The sequence below is a fragment of the Sciurus carolinensis genome, chromosome 17 (genome assembly GCF_902686445.1).
Source record: "Sciurus carolinensis chromosome 17, mSciCar1.2, whole genome shotgun sequence".
Lineage (NCBI taxonomy): Eukaryota > Metazoa > Chordata > Mammalia > Rodentia > Sciuridae > Sciurus > Sciurus carolinensis.
Window position 1 is genome coordinate 21,611,621 of NC_062229.1, and position 17,512 is coordinate 21,629,132.

At 58.8% G+C, this 17,512-nt stretch overlaps 1 protein-coding gene and 2 long non-coding RNA genes across 9 annotated transcripts in view; 1 reads left to right on the plus strand and 2 right to left on the minus strand.

Moving 5' to 3' along the window:
• Positions 1-13,981, plus strand: part of Fcho1 (FCH and mu domain containing endocytic adaptor 1) — a 28,566-nt gene extending 14,585 nt beyond the window's left edge. For 5 of the 7 annotated variants that reach the window (XM_047531653.1, XM_047531656.1, XM_047531655.1 and 2 more), the window contains 23 exons: positions 38-179; positions 3,112-3,264; positions 3,469-3,573; positions 4,537-4,635; positions 4,726-4,822; positions 5,753-5,797; positions 5,903-5,981; positions 6,545-6,569; positions 6,894-6,951; positions 7,314-7,492; positions 7,576-7,600; positions 7,966-8,017; positions 8,437-8,528; positions 8,862-9,131; positions 9,978-10,090; positions 10,152-10,260; positions 10,362-10,470; positions 11,005-11,160; positions 11,444-11,576; positions 11,902-12,101; positions 12,973-13,028; positions 13,293-13,457; positions 13,775-13,981. In XM_047531653.1, coding sequence (XP_047387609.1) covers positions 38-179; positions 3,112-3,264; positions 3,469-3,573; positions 4,537-4,635; positions 4,726-4,822; positions 5,753-5,797; positions 5,903-5,981; positions 6,545-6,569; positions 6,894-6,951; positions 7,314-7,492; positions 7,576-7,600; positions 7,966-8,017; positions 8,437-8,528; positions 8,862-9,131; positions 9,978-10,090; positions 10,152-10,260; positions 10,362-10,470; positions 11,005-11,160; positions 11,444-11,576; positions 11,902-12,101; positions 12,973-13,028; positions 13,293-13,457; positions 13,775-13,797 — 2,485 coding nt within the window. In that variant the 3' untranslated portion in view covers positions 13,798-13,981. The remainder of the gene's footprint in view (positions 1-37; positions 180-3,111; positions 3,265-3,468; positions 3,574-4,536; positions 4,636-4,725; positions 4,823-5,752; positions 5,798-5,902; positions 5,982-6,544; positions 6,570-6,893; positions 6,952-7,313; positions 7,493-7,575; positions 7,601-7,965; positions 8,018-8,436; positions 8,529-8,861; positions 9,132-9,977; positions 10,091-10,151; positions 10,261-10,361; positions 10,471-11,004; positions 11,161-11,443; positions 11,577-11,901; positions 12,102-12,972; positions 13,029-13,292; positions 13,458-13,774) is intronic. The other 2 variants (XM_047531658.1, XM_047531657.1) reach the window with 2 other exon arrangements.
• LOC124968839 (uncharacterized) lies at positions 4,078-8,978 on the minus strand. The gene is made up of 4 exons (XR_007105866.1): positions 8,773-8,978; positions 8,272-8,377; positions 5,625-7,738; positions 4,078-5,246 (listed from the first exon to the last, which is right to left on the minus strand). It is a non-coding gene; the product is annotated as an uncharacterized LOC124968839 (long non-coding RNA).
• On the minus strand, positions 13,517-17,496 carry LOC124968838 (uncharacterized). The gene is made up of 3 exons (XR_007105865.1): positions 17,213-17,496; positions 16,036-16,181; positions 13,517-15,724 (listed from the first exon to the last, which is right to left on the minus strand). It is a non-coding gene; the product is annotated as an uncharacterized LOC124968838 (long non-coding RNA).
• Between the last annotated feature and the right edge of the window lie 16 nt (positions 17,497-17,512).

Here is a 17,512-nt window from a genome sequence, read left to right on the forward strand (position 1 = left end):
GACTTCAGGGGACTTCAGTGTGACCCGGCCCCCCCAGGACCTTCGCCCCGCTCTGGGAGGTCTTCCGAGTCTCCTCCGACAAGCTGGCCCTGTGCCACCTGGAGCTGACGCGCAAACTGCAGGACCTCATCAAGGACGTGCTGCGCTACGGCGAGGAGCAGCTCAAGACGCACAAGAAGGTGCGCGGGCGGGCGGGCGGGCGCCGGTGGCAGCCACCTCCACAGAAACCACCCGCACCCGAGGCCGCGGGTCCGCGGGCTGGGCGGGCTCAGTGGCAGGACCCGGGTTCCACCCCTGGAGTCACCTCAGTCCCTGGCCAGGCCCGGCCCCCTGCCAGCCTTTGCGTGGCTCAGAGGATGCGCTGCTTTGTCGTGGGGGACACTGTGCTGGGCAGATCGCGGTGCCAGGGGACACGGCTTTATTGGCGCCCAGCTGTGTGTTCCTGTGCGTGGCGTCTGGCTGTTTTGTGCTCCGAGGGCAGCGTCCAGTGTTGGGGATGAGCCCAGCACATCTGCCATCTGTCCCTGTACAGAAAGCATCCACCAACCCGCTTCGGAGCCTTGGACATTACAGGTCTCGATATTTAACATTTCTAGACTTAAAAACCTAGACTCGGCCGGGTGCGGTGGTGCCCGCCTGTCATCCCAGCAGCTCAGGAGGTTGAGGCAGGAGGATTGTGAGTTCAAAGCCAACCTCAGCGACTTAGAGAGGCCCTGTCTCATCCCCTGTCTGAGGATGAGGCTCAGTGGTTAAGCCCCCCGGGTTCAAACCCTGGTACCATAAACAAACAAACAAACAAACTAAAGAAACAAAAAAGAGAGCCTAAAATCTTGGGTGATTCAAGCCTTAAACTGAGGACCCCACGCCTTTGAAGTTTGTAATTATACAATCATAGGTTCTTTGCACTTCCAGAGGGCCCCAGTTTAAAATGCTCACTTACTTCTTTTTTTTTTTTAAACTTCACAATGGTGCGAAAGTGACACGCATTCCGTAGAAAGCAGCGCCTGTGAGCCCCGTGAACATGGGGACACCCCAGTGTGCCCTGCGGCTAAGCTGGGGTGCAGGTGGGTTGGCAGATTTGACACATTTCCCACGTACAGTGTTCTTAACTTGCGATGTTTTCTTTCCTTTTGTTTTTTTGGTACTGGGCATTGTACCCAGAAGGCTTAACCCGTGAGCCACATCCCCAGCCCTTTTTATGTTTTATGTAGAGACAGCATCTCACTGAGTTGCTTAGGGCCTTGCTAAGTGACTGAGGTTGGCTTTGAACCTGTGATCCTCCTGCCTTGGCTGCGGAGCTGCCGGCACTACAGGCGTGTGCCACCACACCCATCATGCAGTGGTTTTCTTGGGAACGCAGCCTCACCATAAGTCAAGGAGCTGCTGTGTAGAGTTCTGTGTAGAATTTGCATATTTTAATCCTTTTTTTTAAAATTTGATTCATTCTACCCCGATGGGGTACAATTTTCATTTCTCTGGTTGTACAGGAAGTTGAGTCACACTGTTTGTGTAATCATACATGTACACAGGATAATGATGTTTGTCTCATTCTAATATCTTTTCTCCCCCCACCCCATCCCCACCTCTCATTTTTCTCTATACAATCCATCCTTCCTCCATTTTTGCCTCCCCACCCCCATGGATCAGCATCTACCCATCAAGAGAAATCATTCAGCCTTTGGTTTTCTGGGATTGGCTTATTTCACTTAGCATGATACTCTCTAGCTCCATCTATTTACCTGCAAATACCATAATTTTATTCTTCTTTATGGCTGAATAATATTCCAGTGTATGTATATAGCACAGTTTCTTTATCCATTCATCCATTGAAGGGCATCTAGGTTGGTTCCACAATCTAGCTATTGTGAATTGAGCTGCTATGAACATCCATATGGCCGCATAACTATAGTATGCTAATTTTAAGTCCTTTGGGTATAAACCGATGAGTGGGATAGCTGGGTCAAATGGTGGGTCCATTCCAAGTTTTCTAAGGAATCTCCACACTGCTTTCCAGAGTGGCTGCACCAATATGCAGCCCCACCAGCAATGTATGAGTGTGCCTTTCTCCCCACATCCTCGCCAACACCTATTGTTGCTTGTATTCTTGATAATCGCCATTCTAATTGGGGTGAGATGGAATCTTAGGGTAGTTTTGATTTGCATTTCTCTTATTACTAGAGATGTTGAATATTTTCTCATATATCTGTTGATTGCTTGTAGATCTTCTTCTGTGAAGTGTCTGCTCATTTCCTTAGCCCATTTATTGACTGGGTTATTTGTATTCTTGGTGTAAAGTTTTTTGAGTTCTTTATACATTCTGGAGATTAGTGCTCTATCTGAAGTGTGTGGCAAAGATTTTCTCTCACTCTGTAGGCTCTCTCTTCACGATGTTGATTGTTTCCTTTACTGAGAAAAATCTTTATTTTGAATCTATCCCATTTATTGATTCTTACTTTTACTTCTTGTGCTTTGGGAGTCCTGTTGAGGAAGTCTGGTTCTAAGCTGACATGATCAAGATTTGGACCTACTTTTTCTTGTATTAGGTGCAGGGTCTCTGGTCTAATTCCAACATCCTTGGTCCACTTTGAGTTGATTGTGCAGGGTGAGAGATAGGGGTTTAGTTTCATTTTACTGCATATGGATTTCCCATTTTCCCAGCACCACTTGTTGAACAGGCCATCTTTTCTCCATTGTATGTTTTTGGCACCTTTGTCCAGTATGAGAAAACTACTTATGTGGGTTTGTTTCTGTGTCTTCTATTCTGTACTAATGGTCTGCCTGTCTATTTTGGTGCCAGTACCATACTGTTTTGTTACTGTTGCTCTATAGTATAGTTGAAGGTCTGGTACTGTGATATCTCCTGCTTCGCTCTTCCTGCTGAGGTTAATTCTTGTTTTTTAAACCATCCAAGTCTACACGTGCACACACACATACACACACTTTCTTCGGTCCTGGGGAGGGAACCCCGGGCCTGTAGCGTGTATCTAATACAAATAAATACCCAGAAATAGACTGGAGACCTAGAATCACAGGGTGCTTGGGAAGCCAGGAATGTCACGGTGCCCTCCTGGGCATGGGTGGCACCCACACGCCCCTCTCCCTCCCCGACAGTGCAAGGAGGAGGCACTAGGCACCCTGGACGCGGTGCAGGTGCTCGCGGGCGTCAGCCAGCTGCTGCCCAAATCTCGCGAGAACTACCTGAGCCGCTGCATGGACCAGGAGCGCCTGCGCAGAGAGAACACCAGCCAGAAGGAGATGGACAAGGTTTGTTGGTGGCAGCCGCTGTCCAGCGTGGTTCTGGGGACTTTGCCACAGGGCCCCGGCCGCCTGAGCAGAGTGAAAACGTGCCACACAGAGGGGCTCAGTGAGCCCTGGGTACCCCGGGAGTGCACCTGCCAGGTGTCAGGCGGGGCTGGGAAAGCCCCTTGTGTCCCCATCCCAACGCCATCCCCTCCCTGTGCCTCCTAGGCAGAAACCAAAACCAAGAAGGCGGCAGAGAGCCTGCGGCGCGCGGTGGAGAAGTACAACTCGGCGCGAGCCGACTTCGAGCACAAGATGCTGGACTCGGCGCGGGTAAGAAGCAGGCGCCCGAGGTCCGCGGCCGGCCCAGGATGCCTCCCCAGGGCCCGCGTCCCGGATGCTTAGGGTCACCGACCTGAGGCCTGTTGTCATTGTCGTTGACATTATTTCAGAAGCCAGATGATTTTGTGGCTCAGTTTACCCATCTGTAAAATGGAGACTCTAATAGCACCTGCCTCATAGAGTAGCGAAGGTTAACTGAGCAACTCTGTGACGTTTCCAGACTGGTACCAGGTACACAGAAGCCACTCCATAAACTATTATTATTATTTCTAATCTGTTGGAGAGTTTTTTGGAAGAAGGGCAAAGTTAAGAAGTCAAGAGTCTCCAGAGATTTCTTGGTGGCCAAAAGGCCATCCAGCCCCTCCCCCTCAGGAACTGTGCATCCCTTTGCAAGGCACTGCCCTCTCTGGGTCTCCATTGGCTTACATGGACCTAGAGTAGATTGGAATCCCAGGACTCAGATAAGAATTCATTTTCAATCAGCAAGTGATAGAAACCTTTATTTAAACTGACGAGATTTATAGACTCAGTGAACTGAAGAATTGTTTTGGAAGCTTCAGGCATGGATGGATTCAGGTGCTCAAATGGTGTCTCAGGAAGTTTGTGTCTCTGCTTCTCTAGTCAGTTTTCTTCCCTGGGGACTTGACTCCTGGGCAGACATTAGACATGCCTGTGTGTGTGTGTGTGTGTGTGTGTGTGCACGCTCACGTGTGGGTGTGTGTACTCAACTGTGTAGTGTGTGCGTAGCAAAGTGGCTGTCAGCTGCTCCCATTTGTATCCCAACACCTCATTGGCTCAGGAATGAAAGAATCTTTTCCTATGGGTCCAGCCAAAGTCCTAGGGCAGACTCTCATTGGCTCTTCCCCAAATCAGTCACTGAGGCCAGGAGCTGGGATGTTCGGATTGGCCGCGTGGCCATTCTGCATTTCCATTCACCCGCCCCTCCTGCCTCAGCGCTTCCAAGCCATGGAGGAGAGCCACCTGCGTCACATGAAGGCGCTGCTGGGCTCCTACGCACACTCGGTGGAGGACACCCACGTGCAGATCGGGCAGGTGAGCGACTGGTGTGCTGGATGAGGCCGGGGCGGTGCCGGGCAGGAGGGCCATGCCGGTCACATGCCCTGCCACCCGCCGCCCTCCCAGGTGCACGAGGAATTCAAGCAGAACATAGAGAACGTCAGCGTGGAGATGCTGCTCAGGAAGTTTGCCGAGAGCAAGGGCACCGGCCGGGAGAAGCCGGGTGAGTCAGCGGCGGTGGAGGCCAGGCTGGGGGCTGCAGCGACAGAGCAGGAGCAGGACCCGAGAGGCGGGAGACTGGTCCTCCCTGGGCCTCGGTTTCTTCATCAGAAAGATGGCTGATGATGATTCCAAGTCCTCCTCCATGTAGGAAAAGGATTCGCTGGCTGGTCTGGTGTGTCTGTCTCAGAGCCAGATCCCAGAGAGGCCTTGGAAACCAGGCTTGGTGGTTCAGACTTTACCCCAAGGGCCCCTGGGAGCTACTGAGTGTTGTTGAGCAAAAGACTGATTTGGAAATGCCCAGATGTGGGGGCTGAGAGGAACCGAGGGCAAGTTTGAGAATCAGACCTGGTTTGGGTCCTTTCTTCCTTGCTGGCTATGTGACCCAGGACATGTGTCTTGACTTCTCTGAACTTCAGTTTCCTTACCTGGAAAGTGGGGATGAGAATAATGCTCAGTGAGTCGATGCAGTTGGTGCTCACTAACTACGGTTGCTGTCCCCAAGTCTGCTAGGCCAGTTAGACCTGTCCTTTCTCTGCTGTCTCTATGGCTCAGGCCCTGTGCAGGCCACCCCCTTGTATGAACCCCCACTCTGACCCAGATCTGCCACGCCCGCTCCTGCTCACAGCTCTCCCTGCCGCCCTGTGGTCTTGGGAAGGGCCGGGCTCCTCATCTCGGCCCTGCAGGCCCACCTGGGTCAGCTCCCTCACCAATCCAAGTTCCACCTTGCAGTGCCGGAGGTGTCTGAGTAGCTCAGTGGCACCTCCCAGCCAGCCTCGGACATGACCCCTGAGACCCCTACTCACGACCGTGTCTGGGTGGCCAGCATCTTGGCCTTGACCTGCGCGGTCTGCCGCAGGCTCCAGCGCTGGCCGGGTGTGGCCAAGAGTGCGTTGCTGCCTCCGCGCTCAGGGATGTCCCCCTCCCTCCTCAGGACCTCTGGACTTCGAGACCTACAGTGCGGCCGCGCTGCAGGAAGGCAAGTACGTCTGGGCCTGGTTGCCCAGGCTAGACCGCGGGTGGAGGAGGCGGATCTGCGTGGGAGGGGCACCCACAGGGCTCAGCCCCCTCCATCTGTCCTCAGCAATGAAGCGTCTGCGGGGATCCAAGGCCTTCCGCCTTCCGGGACTCAGCCGGCGGGAGCGGGAGCCTCCAGCCGCCGTGTGAGGAAGCACCCACCTGGCTGGCCCTTGCCCAGGCTAGCCCAAGACCCTGTCCGCCTCCAGGGCCAGCCCAGAAATCCCCCCTCAGGAGCCTCCCTATTCCAGGCTAGCCCAGGCTAGCCCAGTATTGCCTGTTGACCTCTGTGGGTAGCTCAGGAGTAACGTGAGCTCCAGGCTAGCCCAGGAGCCCATCTCCCCAGACTAGACCGGAAGAACTTGTCCCAGGAGAGCTCCAGAGCATCACCGCCCACCCTCGTCTGGAGTCGATCCTTTGGCCACAGCCAGGCCCAAGCTTCCTGGCCAGGGAGACCAAGGATTAGCCCTGCCCAGGCTGACCCAGGGTTCCTCCCTTGCCCAGGCTAGCCCGGTCATTGCCTTGCCCACAGACCCCCACACTCCCTGCCTCCTCGGGTCAATCTGAAGCCCAGCTACAGGGGCCTCCGCCCAAGCTATTTAAAAACACCTCCTGATTAGCCAACTCCAGACTCCCACGACCCCAAGGTGGCTTGGGACAGTCTCCCCAGTTCCCAGGGAGCTAATGCTGGCACCTCTTCCTCCCCCAGGGATTTCCCGGAACCCGATTCAGGGGTGAGTGCCAGGGGAGGGTCGGCTGTGGGTGGGCAGGTCTGTTCTCACACTTGGCCTTCAAAGTCAAGCCCAGGTGGAGGCTGGGGAGGGGGCAGTGGGGGGGCAGACCCCAGGAAGTGCAGCTGGGGCTGGGCTTAAGCAGACTCCCGGGCTTGGGGGTAGGACCGACATCCCACCGCTTCAGTGCGCCCACCCCTTGGACCTGCCACTCACCAGGGGACAAGGGAAGGTAGTTGGGGTCTGAGTCAGGCCCTGGCGGTGTGCGCGTGTGTGTGCATGTGTGTGTGGTGAGAACTGCATCCGCCTCACCACTTTCCACCCCAGACGTGTCCAGAGGTGGATGAAGAAGGTTTCACTGTCCGACCTGACGTAACCCAGAACAATATCCTTCTGACGTCCCTTGGAACAGTTGTTGGCACAGCAGAGACCAAGCTGTGTCAGTGACCCCATCCACCATTAGCAACCCTCCGTGTACACCCACAGGGAGCCTCTATGCAGAGGGAACCCATCCTGTTCTGTGGGGTCAGGGGTGGGCCAGAGTGAGAGAAGGGTTGGACCGTCCCAGAAGGAGAGTCAAAGGGCTTCCTGGAGGAAGGGGCCGCAGTGTTGGGGTTTTGCAGCTGAATAGGAGTTTGCCAGTTAGTGTGAGCAATGGAATGGTGCGGGATTTCCAAACATCTGAGCAGGAGGCCACGGTGGGGTAGCCGCTGCTGGGGTCTGCTTGGCTCCTTAACTGAGGCCTAAGCACGGCCGAGCCTTCTCGTTTCTCCTCCAGCGACTCTGACTTTGACGACGAGGAGCCCCGCAAGTTCCACGTGCACATCAAGCCTGCCCCCGCCCGGGCCCCATCCTGTAGCTCCGAGGCAGCAGCGGCACAGCTCAGGGCCACAGCTGGCAGCCTCATCCTTCCGCCGGGCCCAGGGGTGAGGTGTTGGGAGGGTTGCTTGGGCATGCAGCAGGGCTGGCTGGATGCACCTGTGCCTGACACTGCCATGTTTGTCCACAGGGCACGATGAAACGCCATTCTTCACGTGAGTAGCCTTCTGTCTTGGTGTGGGTTGGAAAACTTGGAGGGACAGCTAGTCCTGGATTTGGGTGTGGATTTGAGTCCCAGATCTGCTGTAACTTGGGGCAGGCTGCTTAACCACTCTGACACTCAGTCTCCTCCTCTGCAAAGTAGGGTAAAGTTAAGTGAAAGTTGAAAGGAGAAGCTGGGGCTACAAAAAGAGCCAAAACCTGGAGACAGGTGGGCTCAGCTTCAGATCCCTCTTTGCATCTCTGCTGGTGGCAGTGGGCAGCTGGTTGGACGGCCCTGAGTCTCATGGCCCTGGTGTATGCAGTGAGGACTGTCGTAGGCAGGGTGACAGGAAAGCTCACGGAGGCTTATCTCCCACAGGGGACACTGCTGGGAAGCCACAGAGGCCTCGGTCTGCTCCAAGGACCAGCAGGTGGGTTCTTAGGGTGGGACATAGAGGTGAGCTGTCCCTACCTCCTCCCCACGTCTCTGCCTTGGACTTCTGGCTTATTAAGCACCTTCTGTGTACTTGAGCCACGCTGTTTGGCGGCATATGACCAAGACAGGTCTCTGTTCTCAGTCACATTCTAGTGGCTCATTAAAATGTCCAGCAAATGAATCAAGTGTACTCTGAGCGTCGTGGAGAAGCTCAGGGGGCGAGTGCTGGGACAGGAAGGGGTAACTCACTTGGGGTGGGGGCTCCGCGAGAGGCTGACTTTGGGCTGGACCTGTGGGAGGTGGCCACAGTTGGAACTGTAGGAACAGCCCAGGACAGAGCAGCGGCACAAAGGCTCTGGGGTGGGACAAGGGCACCGCCGTCAGACCCCGCCCCCTCGGCCTCCTGGTCCACAGCTGTGCAGAGAAGCTGCCCTTGGACGAGCAGGTGTCCAAGAATCTCTTTGGGCCACCCCTGGAGTCAGCCTTCGACCATGAAGATTTTACAGGTGATGGGAACAGGGGTGTGGGCGTGGCTAGCGAGAATGGGTGGGGCCGCTGCAAGGATAGGCCAGGCGGAGAGACGGTGGGCCAATGGAAGGCAGGCTGGTCTGTGTGAGGGTGAGCAGAGCTGTAGCGGATGGAGACGCATGCGTGAGTGGGCGGGGCCATCTAGGTTGGAGGTTCTTTGCTAGAGTCGGGGTAACAGTGGACAGGGCATTAGGGAGATGGACAACCAAGAATGGGACCGACCTTTCCTCCTCATGGGTGTGGCCTGAAGGAGGATGGGCGGGGACTCCATGTGGGCGTGGCCTGCCGCTGACCGGCTGTTGGCTCCCTAGGCTCCAGCAGCCTCGGTTTCACCTCCAGCCCCTCCCCTTTCTCCTCCTCATCGCCTGAAAACGTGGAAGACTCTGGCTTGGACTCTCCTTCCCATGCAGCACCCGGTCCCTCCCCAGATTCCTGGGTCCCCCGCCCAGGCACCCCGCAGAGCCCGCCCACCTGTAGGGCACAGCCCCCTGAATCCAGGGGAACACGTCCCCCACCACCGCCCGACTCTCCGCAGCGCCTGGCACCATCGCCAGGCCCTTGGGGACTGGAGGCAGAAGCAGGTGAGTCCAGCGCCCTGGCCTCTGAGAATTGGTGGGGACCTGGAGGGGAGGGGACTGAGCGCCCCCTGTAGGCAGGACCCAATTGGGCTTCTGGGAATGCAGCCGGGATGAGGTGACCCCCACCTCTACAGGGGCGATAACGAGGTAGATATTTAACAAGGCAGGGGATGACAGGCCCAGGGAAAGGGACATTTGAGCTAAGATTTGATGGAGGTAAGAATGGGGCCCCCTGGACAAGAGAGGAGGTGTGGTGAGCACAGCCGGGGGCAGGAGCTGCTGGGCACAGTTGAGGAACCCGGAGGGAGAGGCTGGGGTGCGGCCCACGGCGGTGAGCGGCGGAGGACCCAGGACCTGTGCCCGGCCCGAGGGGCGCTGGGACGTGCACCTTGAGAAGCGGGAGCCCCTAAGGGCTATGAACGGAGGAGGCACAGGACGTGACTTTGGGGGCACATGCTCCTTCTGGCAGCTTGGGAGGGAGGGGGAAGGGGCGAGGGAAGAGCGGCGGTGGGGAGAAGCAGGCGGGCAGGCCTCGGGTGAGGGTAGAGAAGGGCCGGCAGGGCCAGCCAGATGGGGCAGGGGCCAGAGGGCACGTCGCAGCTGCGTGAAGGTGTCATCGCGAGGGCAGCCTGGGGTAGGGCAGGCAGGGCCAGAGGGGCTGAAGGAAGGGAGCAGACAGGGACGGCCCCCAAGCTCTGGGTGGGCTCTGACCACACATGGTCCCCAGCGCTGCTGACGAGGGTGCTTGGCACGCCCCGTGGGGAGAAGCTGGGTGGAGCCCGTTCTCGGGACTCGCGCCCCGCTAGTCAACAGACGGCGAGGCCTCAGCTGTCCCTCTCCTCCTCCCAGACCTGATGCCTGGCCCCGCCCACGGCACCGCTCGGGAGGGCCTGGCTGCCCCGCCCCGGAGGCCCCGCTCCAGGAAGGTGTCCTGCCCCCTGACCCGAAGCAATGGTGACCTGGTAGGTGACAGGAAATGGGCTGGGGGGGGGGGGCTTGGGCCATCTCAACCTCCACCTCCAGCCCGCTCTCCTGCCCTTCCAGTCTCGGCCCCCGAGCCCCTTGCCGCTGGGCTCCTCCGCCCCCAGCCTCGCCCTGGAGCGGCCCAGCTTCTCCTCCCAGACGGGGCACGGTACGTGGGCAGCTCTGGCCCCAGGCCTCAGGCGCCCGTCTTGGGCTGGGTGGGTGGGTGGCACCGGGGGCCTGTGCTCAGCGCCTTCCTCACCACCCCAGGAGTCTCCCGGGGCCCAAGCCCAGTGGTCCTCGGCTCGCAGGATGCCCTGCCGGTGGCCACAGCCTTCACCGAGTACGTCCACGCCTACTTCCGTGGCCACAGCCCCAGGTATGCGGCAGTCGGGGAGAGCAGGCTCGGCGCCTGGGCCTCAGGACAGAAGTGGCAGAGTGGTCCCCGGCCATGTGAGGCCTAGAACGCTGAACTGAGCGACAGGCCCCTGTCCCGAGGGCAGTGGGAGCCGCAGAGGGTGTGGAAGCCGGCCTGGGCGGTGTTGGGACTTCCCTGAGGCTGCCTCGGCACTGGGCTGAGAGGACCAGAGCCGCCCCCCATGAGGGCCAGGCGGGGTGAGCTGGGGACCCAGGACCAGGCCTGACATCCCTGGGGTGAATCCGCAGAAAAGGCCTGAAGTCAAACCACAAAGAGGAGGCGCGTCAGACCTGAGCCTCTTGGTCCAAGAGAAAAGGGAGCAGGGAGGGGCTCTCTCCCCTTGGGCTCAGGGTGGCTCCTTCCTGTCCAGGCAGGGAGGGCAGGTGTGCTGGCATGATGAGGGGGACTGGAAGCCCGGGGCTGCAGTGTCCCCAGGGAAGGGGAGAGGCGGTCCTAAGCAGAGCCCTGAGCCACCACGTCCCCCCCACTCCCCAGCTGCCTGGCTCGAGTAACTGGGGAGCTGACCATGACCTTTCCAGCTGGCATCATGCGCGTGTTCAGTGGGACCCCACCGCCACCCGTCCTCAGCTTCCGGCTCATACACACGGCCCCCATTGAGCACTTCCAGCCCAGTGCTGACCTGCTCTTCAGGTGCTGTGCATGGGGAGTGGAAGCGTCTTAGCTCAGGGGCTCCCTAGCTCTGAATTACTGCTCTGCCTCTTGGAATGTGCTATGTGGCCTAGGATAAGTTGCTTGCCCTCTCTGAACCTTGCCTTCCTTGACTCCTTTACTGCCTTCACTTCCCACCCAGGTAGGGGGCTTTGTTGGGCCTAGGGTGGGCCAAGAGATCACGCCTTTAGGAAGGCGCTGCATAGAAGAAAGCTCTGGGAGGGCATTTCCTGGGGTTCGGGGGTGACAGTCCCTGTCTGTACAGCGACCCCTCCCAGAGCGACCCAGACACCAAAGACTTCTGGCTCAACATGGCGGCCCTGACCGAGGCCCTGCAGCGCCAGGCAGAGCAGAACCCCACGGCCTCCTACTACAACGTGGTGCTGCTGCGGTACCAGGTGGGCCCCTGCCTGGGGAGGGGCCGCAGGGCCGGTGGGAGGGGGCTGCCTCGGTTGGTGCAGATGTACAATTATGCAAATTGGAGGAGGCCCCGCCCAGAACCTTGGACTTGTGCTTGTCTGGCTGCCTTGTTGAAATGAGGTGCTCTCCTGCCCTCTGCTGGAGACACAGTGTAACAGACGCTAAATTCTCCCCGCGTGGGCCTGGGGGCTTGGGAAGATGATGGCCTTGCAGTCAGGGTGGTGGGGCGGTGGGTGGTGAGGCAAGGTCGCCGCAGCAGGCAGCAGGACATAATGACCGCGCGGTGCCTCTCGCTCCTCCCAGTTCTCCCGCCCCGGCCCCCAGTCCTTGCCTCTGCAGCTGAGTGTCCACTGGCAGTGTGGCACCTCGCTCACCCAGGTCTCCGTGGAGTACAGCTACCGCGCTGGTGCCACGGCTGTGTCCACGCCGCTCACTAACTTCCAGATCCTGCTGCCCGTGGGGGAGCCTGTGACCAATGTCCGCCTCCAGCCCGCTGCCACCTGGTAAGGGTCACACTCTCACAGGGAGGACGGCTGAGGCCCAGCCCTGCCCTCCCCTCCCACACCCGAACCCTTTAGAGCTTCCCGCCACGTGGCAACCAAGGGTCTGCCCAAGGCTGGACCACTGACGGTACCCACCTTGCTCCGAACTGGGGATGACTTATTGACAATTCTGGGGCCAGGTACAGTGGCACCCACCTGTGGTCCCAGCTAGGTGGAGGCTGAGACAGGAGGATCGCTTAAGCCCCAGAGTTTGAGGCCAGGCTGGGCCACAGTGAGATCCCACCTCAAAAAAAAAAGAGGGCTGGGGTAGCGGACACATGCCCTGGGTTCCACCACAGCACTGCCCAGATAAACACATAAAATAATTAATATTTTAAGAATGATAATGTCTAGCAGAAAGCCTCCTCCACCTCAGGCGAGGTCGGGCCTCAGCAACCCCGCGAGGTGCAGACGCCTGTCATCCCCGTTCATGGCCGGGGAGACTGAGGCCCAAGGAGGCCATGCTGCTCATCTGAGGTCACACCAAAATCCGAGCCCGCCAGGCTGTCAGTGTGGGACACCATTGCTTTTGATTTGTTCATTTATTTTTGGCGGTACTGGGGTGGGAACCCAGGGCCCTCCGCTGAGCCGCAGCCCCGGCCCCAGCCCACCTTCGCCTCGTACTGAAGCTGGAACCTGCAGGAAGGAGCGGGCTTGAGGGTCGGACTCTCCTGAGAGCACCGCAGGGCTTCCGGCGGCTGCCCCTTCACAGATGGGGAAGCGGGGCGAGGTGGGAAGTGGGACTGTGGGGGCCGTGCAGTGACCAGGAGGTGGCCAAGCTGTGCTCATGGGCTTCCAGCCTCTTCTCTGAGCAAACCCCTCTCACTGCCAGGAGCCTGGAGGAGAAGCGGTTTATGTGGAAGCTTCCAGATGTGTGCGAGGCCGGGGGTGAGTATGGGTGTGCGGATCTCAGCGGGGAGGCACTCGTTCCCTCGGGGGGAGCTGGAGAGGCCGTAGCCGGAGACGGGGCTCGAAAAGTCTGGGAGAAGACAACCCAGGGGTGGGCATGGCGGGTGCAAAGGCCCTGTGATGGGACTGCTTTGTAAACCGGAAGGAAAGGGTGCAGGGGTGCAAGAGGTGGCGGGTAGGCAGAGGGTTCCTAGTTCAGGGACCGCGGGACGGCGCTGGGCGCAGCTCACCCGGCCTTCCTAGGCTCCGGCCACCTCTCTGCCAGCTGGGAGCCTCTGTCTGGGCCCAGTGCGCCCAGCCCTGTGGCCGCGCAGTTCACCAGCGAGGGGGCAACTCTGTCCGGCGTGGACCTGGAGCTGGTGGGCAGCGGCTACCGCATGTCGCTAGTGAAGAGGAGGTTCGCCACAGGTACCCGCGCCCAGCCACCGTGCACGCGGGGCGGGGCCTTGCCAGGCCCTGCTGTCCCCTGCCCCTGCCAGGGCGCTGGGAGGAGTCTGCAGGGGGGCCTTTGAAAGGACAGGAAGGCTTTGGAGCCAAGAGACCCAGAATTGGGGAAGTAGGTTGGGGTCAGGGCCCCAGAGGAAGAAGTCAGGGGGGAAGCAGGGGGGTGGGGCCTGGGGCCCCTCCCCCAACTGCGAACAAAAAGGAAGAAAGGGGCCTGGGTTGACCCAGGGCAGCCCGGAGGGAGCCGGCAGGACAGCCCCTCCTCACTGTCCCTCCCGCAGGGATGTACCTGGTGAGCTGCTGAGCCCGCCTGGCTCTGCACAGGTGCCCTCTCCACCGCCCTCCTGCTGGACGCGGGGCCTCCCCAGCCCCAGGCCCTGCCCGGCTGAGCCAAGACCCGCCTCCTGCCAGCTCCGCGCAGGCCCTGGCCTTTTAATGTTCTTCGAATCAACACTTTATTTTCTAACAAAATAAAAAAGGAAACCTCATCCTGCTCCAGGGTTTGTCCTTCTTAATGTCAGAGTGGAGAGGAAAAGAGCCGGGTGTGGGCCCCAACCTTCCACGCTGCTCATCCTCCAAGCATTCAAGGGACAAAAGCCACATGGGCACCAGTCCCACGGGCTCAGATCTGGGCTAGTGGGAGGGGCAAGGACTAGAGGAACCCAGACTGGGGCCCCCAGAGCTTTTCTCAAGGAGTCAAGAAGACCTCCTAGGGAGGGGGCAAAGTAAATGGGGCTTCGAGGTTCAAGTAGGAGTTTACAAGATGAGCAAGGGCACGCCAGGCAGAGTTTGAGTTCCATGAAAAAGCAATTTTTAGTCACTGCATGAGTATTAATTGGGCCCCTACAGTATGCCAGGCGGTGGGTCAGAGCTGTGAGCAAGACAAAGTTCTTAGGAGCTGCACGCCTTGGGAGCAGAGGGCCCGGGTCCGGAGCCTACACGGCCCTCACTGACTGTGCTCGGAGTGGCTTGCGCCTCAGTTTCCTCATCTGCAACCCCCCTCAACAGTGTCCATGGGGAAGATGCACCCTAGAGGAGTGCGTGTACAAAGTGGCCTGGAGGGACCAGGACAGACATGGCAACAGACCCAGTGCTGGGGAGCAGGGCCAAGCTCAGCAGGCAGTCCTGGGTCCTGCCAGGCACCTGGGACCCTCAGTGTCTGACCCTGAGGGAACCAAGCTGCACCAGATGGAGCTCCGGAAGCAGGAAGCAGGATGTGGCTTGAGACCTGCCCCGCACTTCTGGGTCCTCCTACCTTGTCTGCAGAGGAAGGGAAGGGCCGGCTGTGCCAGGGAGGGGTGCGCTTCCCCATCCTGCAAGCTCCTGCTCATACCTAAAAACCCCATTTACACTGTGTCCCTTAGGACGCCTCCTGACTCCCTGGAGGAGCCTGGCCTCTGGGATGCGCCAGCCCTTCCTCCCTCCGCTTCTTCATCCGTTAAAAAAAAGAGGGAAACCCTGGTGCCGGGAGCGTCTGCACGTCCCTGACTTCAGCACGGGTTTGCAGCCATTGAGGTGTGGCTTCCCCCAGTGGCCCTGCAAGCTGTGGGGATCAGGGAGGGAGTCGCAGTTCCATAGAGGGACAAAGCAGTCACCTGAGCCCATGGCAGTGTCCCTTCCATCCATGTGTGTCAGGACTGGTGGCCTTGGGCCCTCCAGATAGTCTTGGTGTGGCCGTAGGGCTGATGGTGTAGGGCCAGCTGCATGCCTGGAGCTGCCTGGAGGCCACCATCTGCGGCCACCTCCTCTCCCCGGCCTCTCTAGGCGTGGGTTCCGGCCCATCTGATAAGCGGCAGGAACATGGTACCTCGCGCTGCCTCTAATCTACCTCCCCTGGGTCCCGAGCAAGGCTGGGCACCTTTAAAACACAGGAGGCATTTTTCTCGGGAGTGCCCTGCCTCCCCCGGCCTGTGTGACACGCACCTATCTCAGGAGGGTGGGTCTGGGCAGGGACGCAGGGACCCATGGAGCTGGCCAACCCCAGAGGGTGTGGTGTCATTCAGTGGTTTACAGCTCTGCTCTCCCCCGTCTGCATGATCCTAAAACCTCTGCTCTGCACAGTGACCAGTCTGCAGTGTGAGCAGTTAAGTCCCTTGGTGGTTTGGGGGGTTTTTTTGGTTTGAATTGAGGCGAGCTGGGTGTGTGTCGCACACACCTGTAATCCAGCGACTCGGGAGCCTGAGGCAAGAGGATCGCAAGTTCCAAGCCAGCCTCGGAGACCTAGTGAGACCCTGTCTCCAAATTAAAAACATTTTAGAAAGGGCTGGGGATGTGGCTCCATGGCGAAGCGCCCCCAGGTCTCACATTTATAAATAAATGTGAGATTCACATAACAGAAAATTAACCATGCGAAAGCCAACCACCCAGTGGCATTCAGTACATTTGAGACGTGTGACCGTCACTTCCGTCTAGTTCTAGAACATTTTCATTCCCCAAAAGGAGACCCCACCCGCACTGGCGCCCCTCCCCGCCCCTCCCCCAGCCCGGGATCTGCCTGGTCTCTGGACTGGCCTGTTCTGGTCATTTCTGTCAAGGGAGTCACCTGTTGGCCTTTTGTGCCTGACTTCTGTTGCTCAGGGTCACGATTTCAAGTTTCATCCACGCTGTGGCCAGTGTCAGTGCTTCAGTCCTTTTACAGCCGAGTGACCTTCCACTATGCAGATGGACCCGTTCGAGTGTCCCTCGGCCCTGTGATGGACATGCGGGTTCCTCCACCTCCTGGCCGCTGTAAATGGTGCTGCCGGGTGGTGTGGCCAAGGATCTGCTTGAACACCTATTCTGGGTTCATTTGGAATTGCCACGAGGAGTGGCACGGCAACAGGCTAGATTCTCACAGGGTGGAGAGAACGCCTCTGGTGTTGCTGTTGTTTGTACTGGGGATTGAACCAGGGGTGCTCACCACTGAGCGACACTGCCATTTGGAACCAGAGTCTTGCTAAGTTGCTGAGGCTGGCTTTGAACTCCCGATCCTCCTGCCTCCACCTCCCCAGCTGCTGGGATCACAAGCATGCACCACAGTGCCCGGAGACTCCCTGCTTTTGATCCCAGAACTCCGACTATTGTGTCCAGGGTTCCCTGGAAGCATTTGGAGGGACCAGAATTTGGGTGTCTCAGCTCCTCCCACTTCTACCAGGGAGGGCACAGCTGGCTTCCTCTATTTTCAGTGGTTCTGCACCGTTTGTTTCTGGGGCAACCCAGGGAAGGGCCCCTTTCTGGCGAAGGTGGGGAATGGGCGGGGCCCTCCCACAGGAAAGAATGTGGCAGCGCCTCTCTGGGGTCCCATGGGGGATCACAGCTCCCAACCAAAGGTCAAGTGTTTATCTCTGCAAGAAATCACGCGTGCGTCTGGAGCAGTTGCTGTCCTGGGGCCCCGTCTGCAGCAACCATGTTTGATATCATCACTCTGCAGTCGCTTTTGCGCTGAGCAGAGTCCACTCTCCAGAGCTGACGCAACCAGAGGACTTGGTGGCTCTTTCCTCCATTTTACAAGCGAGGAAAGTGAGGCCCGGTCAGACGGCTCCTCACCTTTCCCCCTCAGGAAGCCATCGCTGGAGATGGGAGGATGGGCAGGTTGAATGGAGCCTACGCACACCTGCACCCCGCACCCCACAGCCCCTGATCCCAACATGCCAAGCCTAGAAACTTCTAGGCACCGGAGGACGCAGGGGACAGGGTTCGAATCCTCCCCAAGACCAAACCCCCCAAATCGCAAATCTGACCTTCCATTTCCAGAACCTTTCTGAATGCCACGCCGCAACCTCCGGATGTCCGGAGGAGGAGGTGCACGGGACAGGTTTTGTGGGGCCTCTGGAATCTTCCAACACTCTGCAGGGACGCGAGGAGCCGCTGGCTTCAACCTGCCTCCCGGCCCCTCATTTCTTCCGTGAACGCACGCGGGGCCCGGGGCCGAGGGACCGCACGGTGCGGCTTGCACACCTCCCGCCACGGGGAGCCCCTCCCTGGCGGCGGCTGGACCCAGGTGGGGTCGAGGCCCGGGAGGGAGCGCAAGCGGCCCCGAG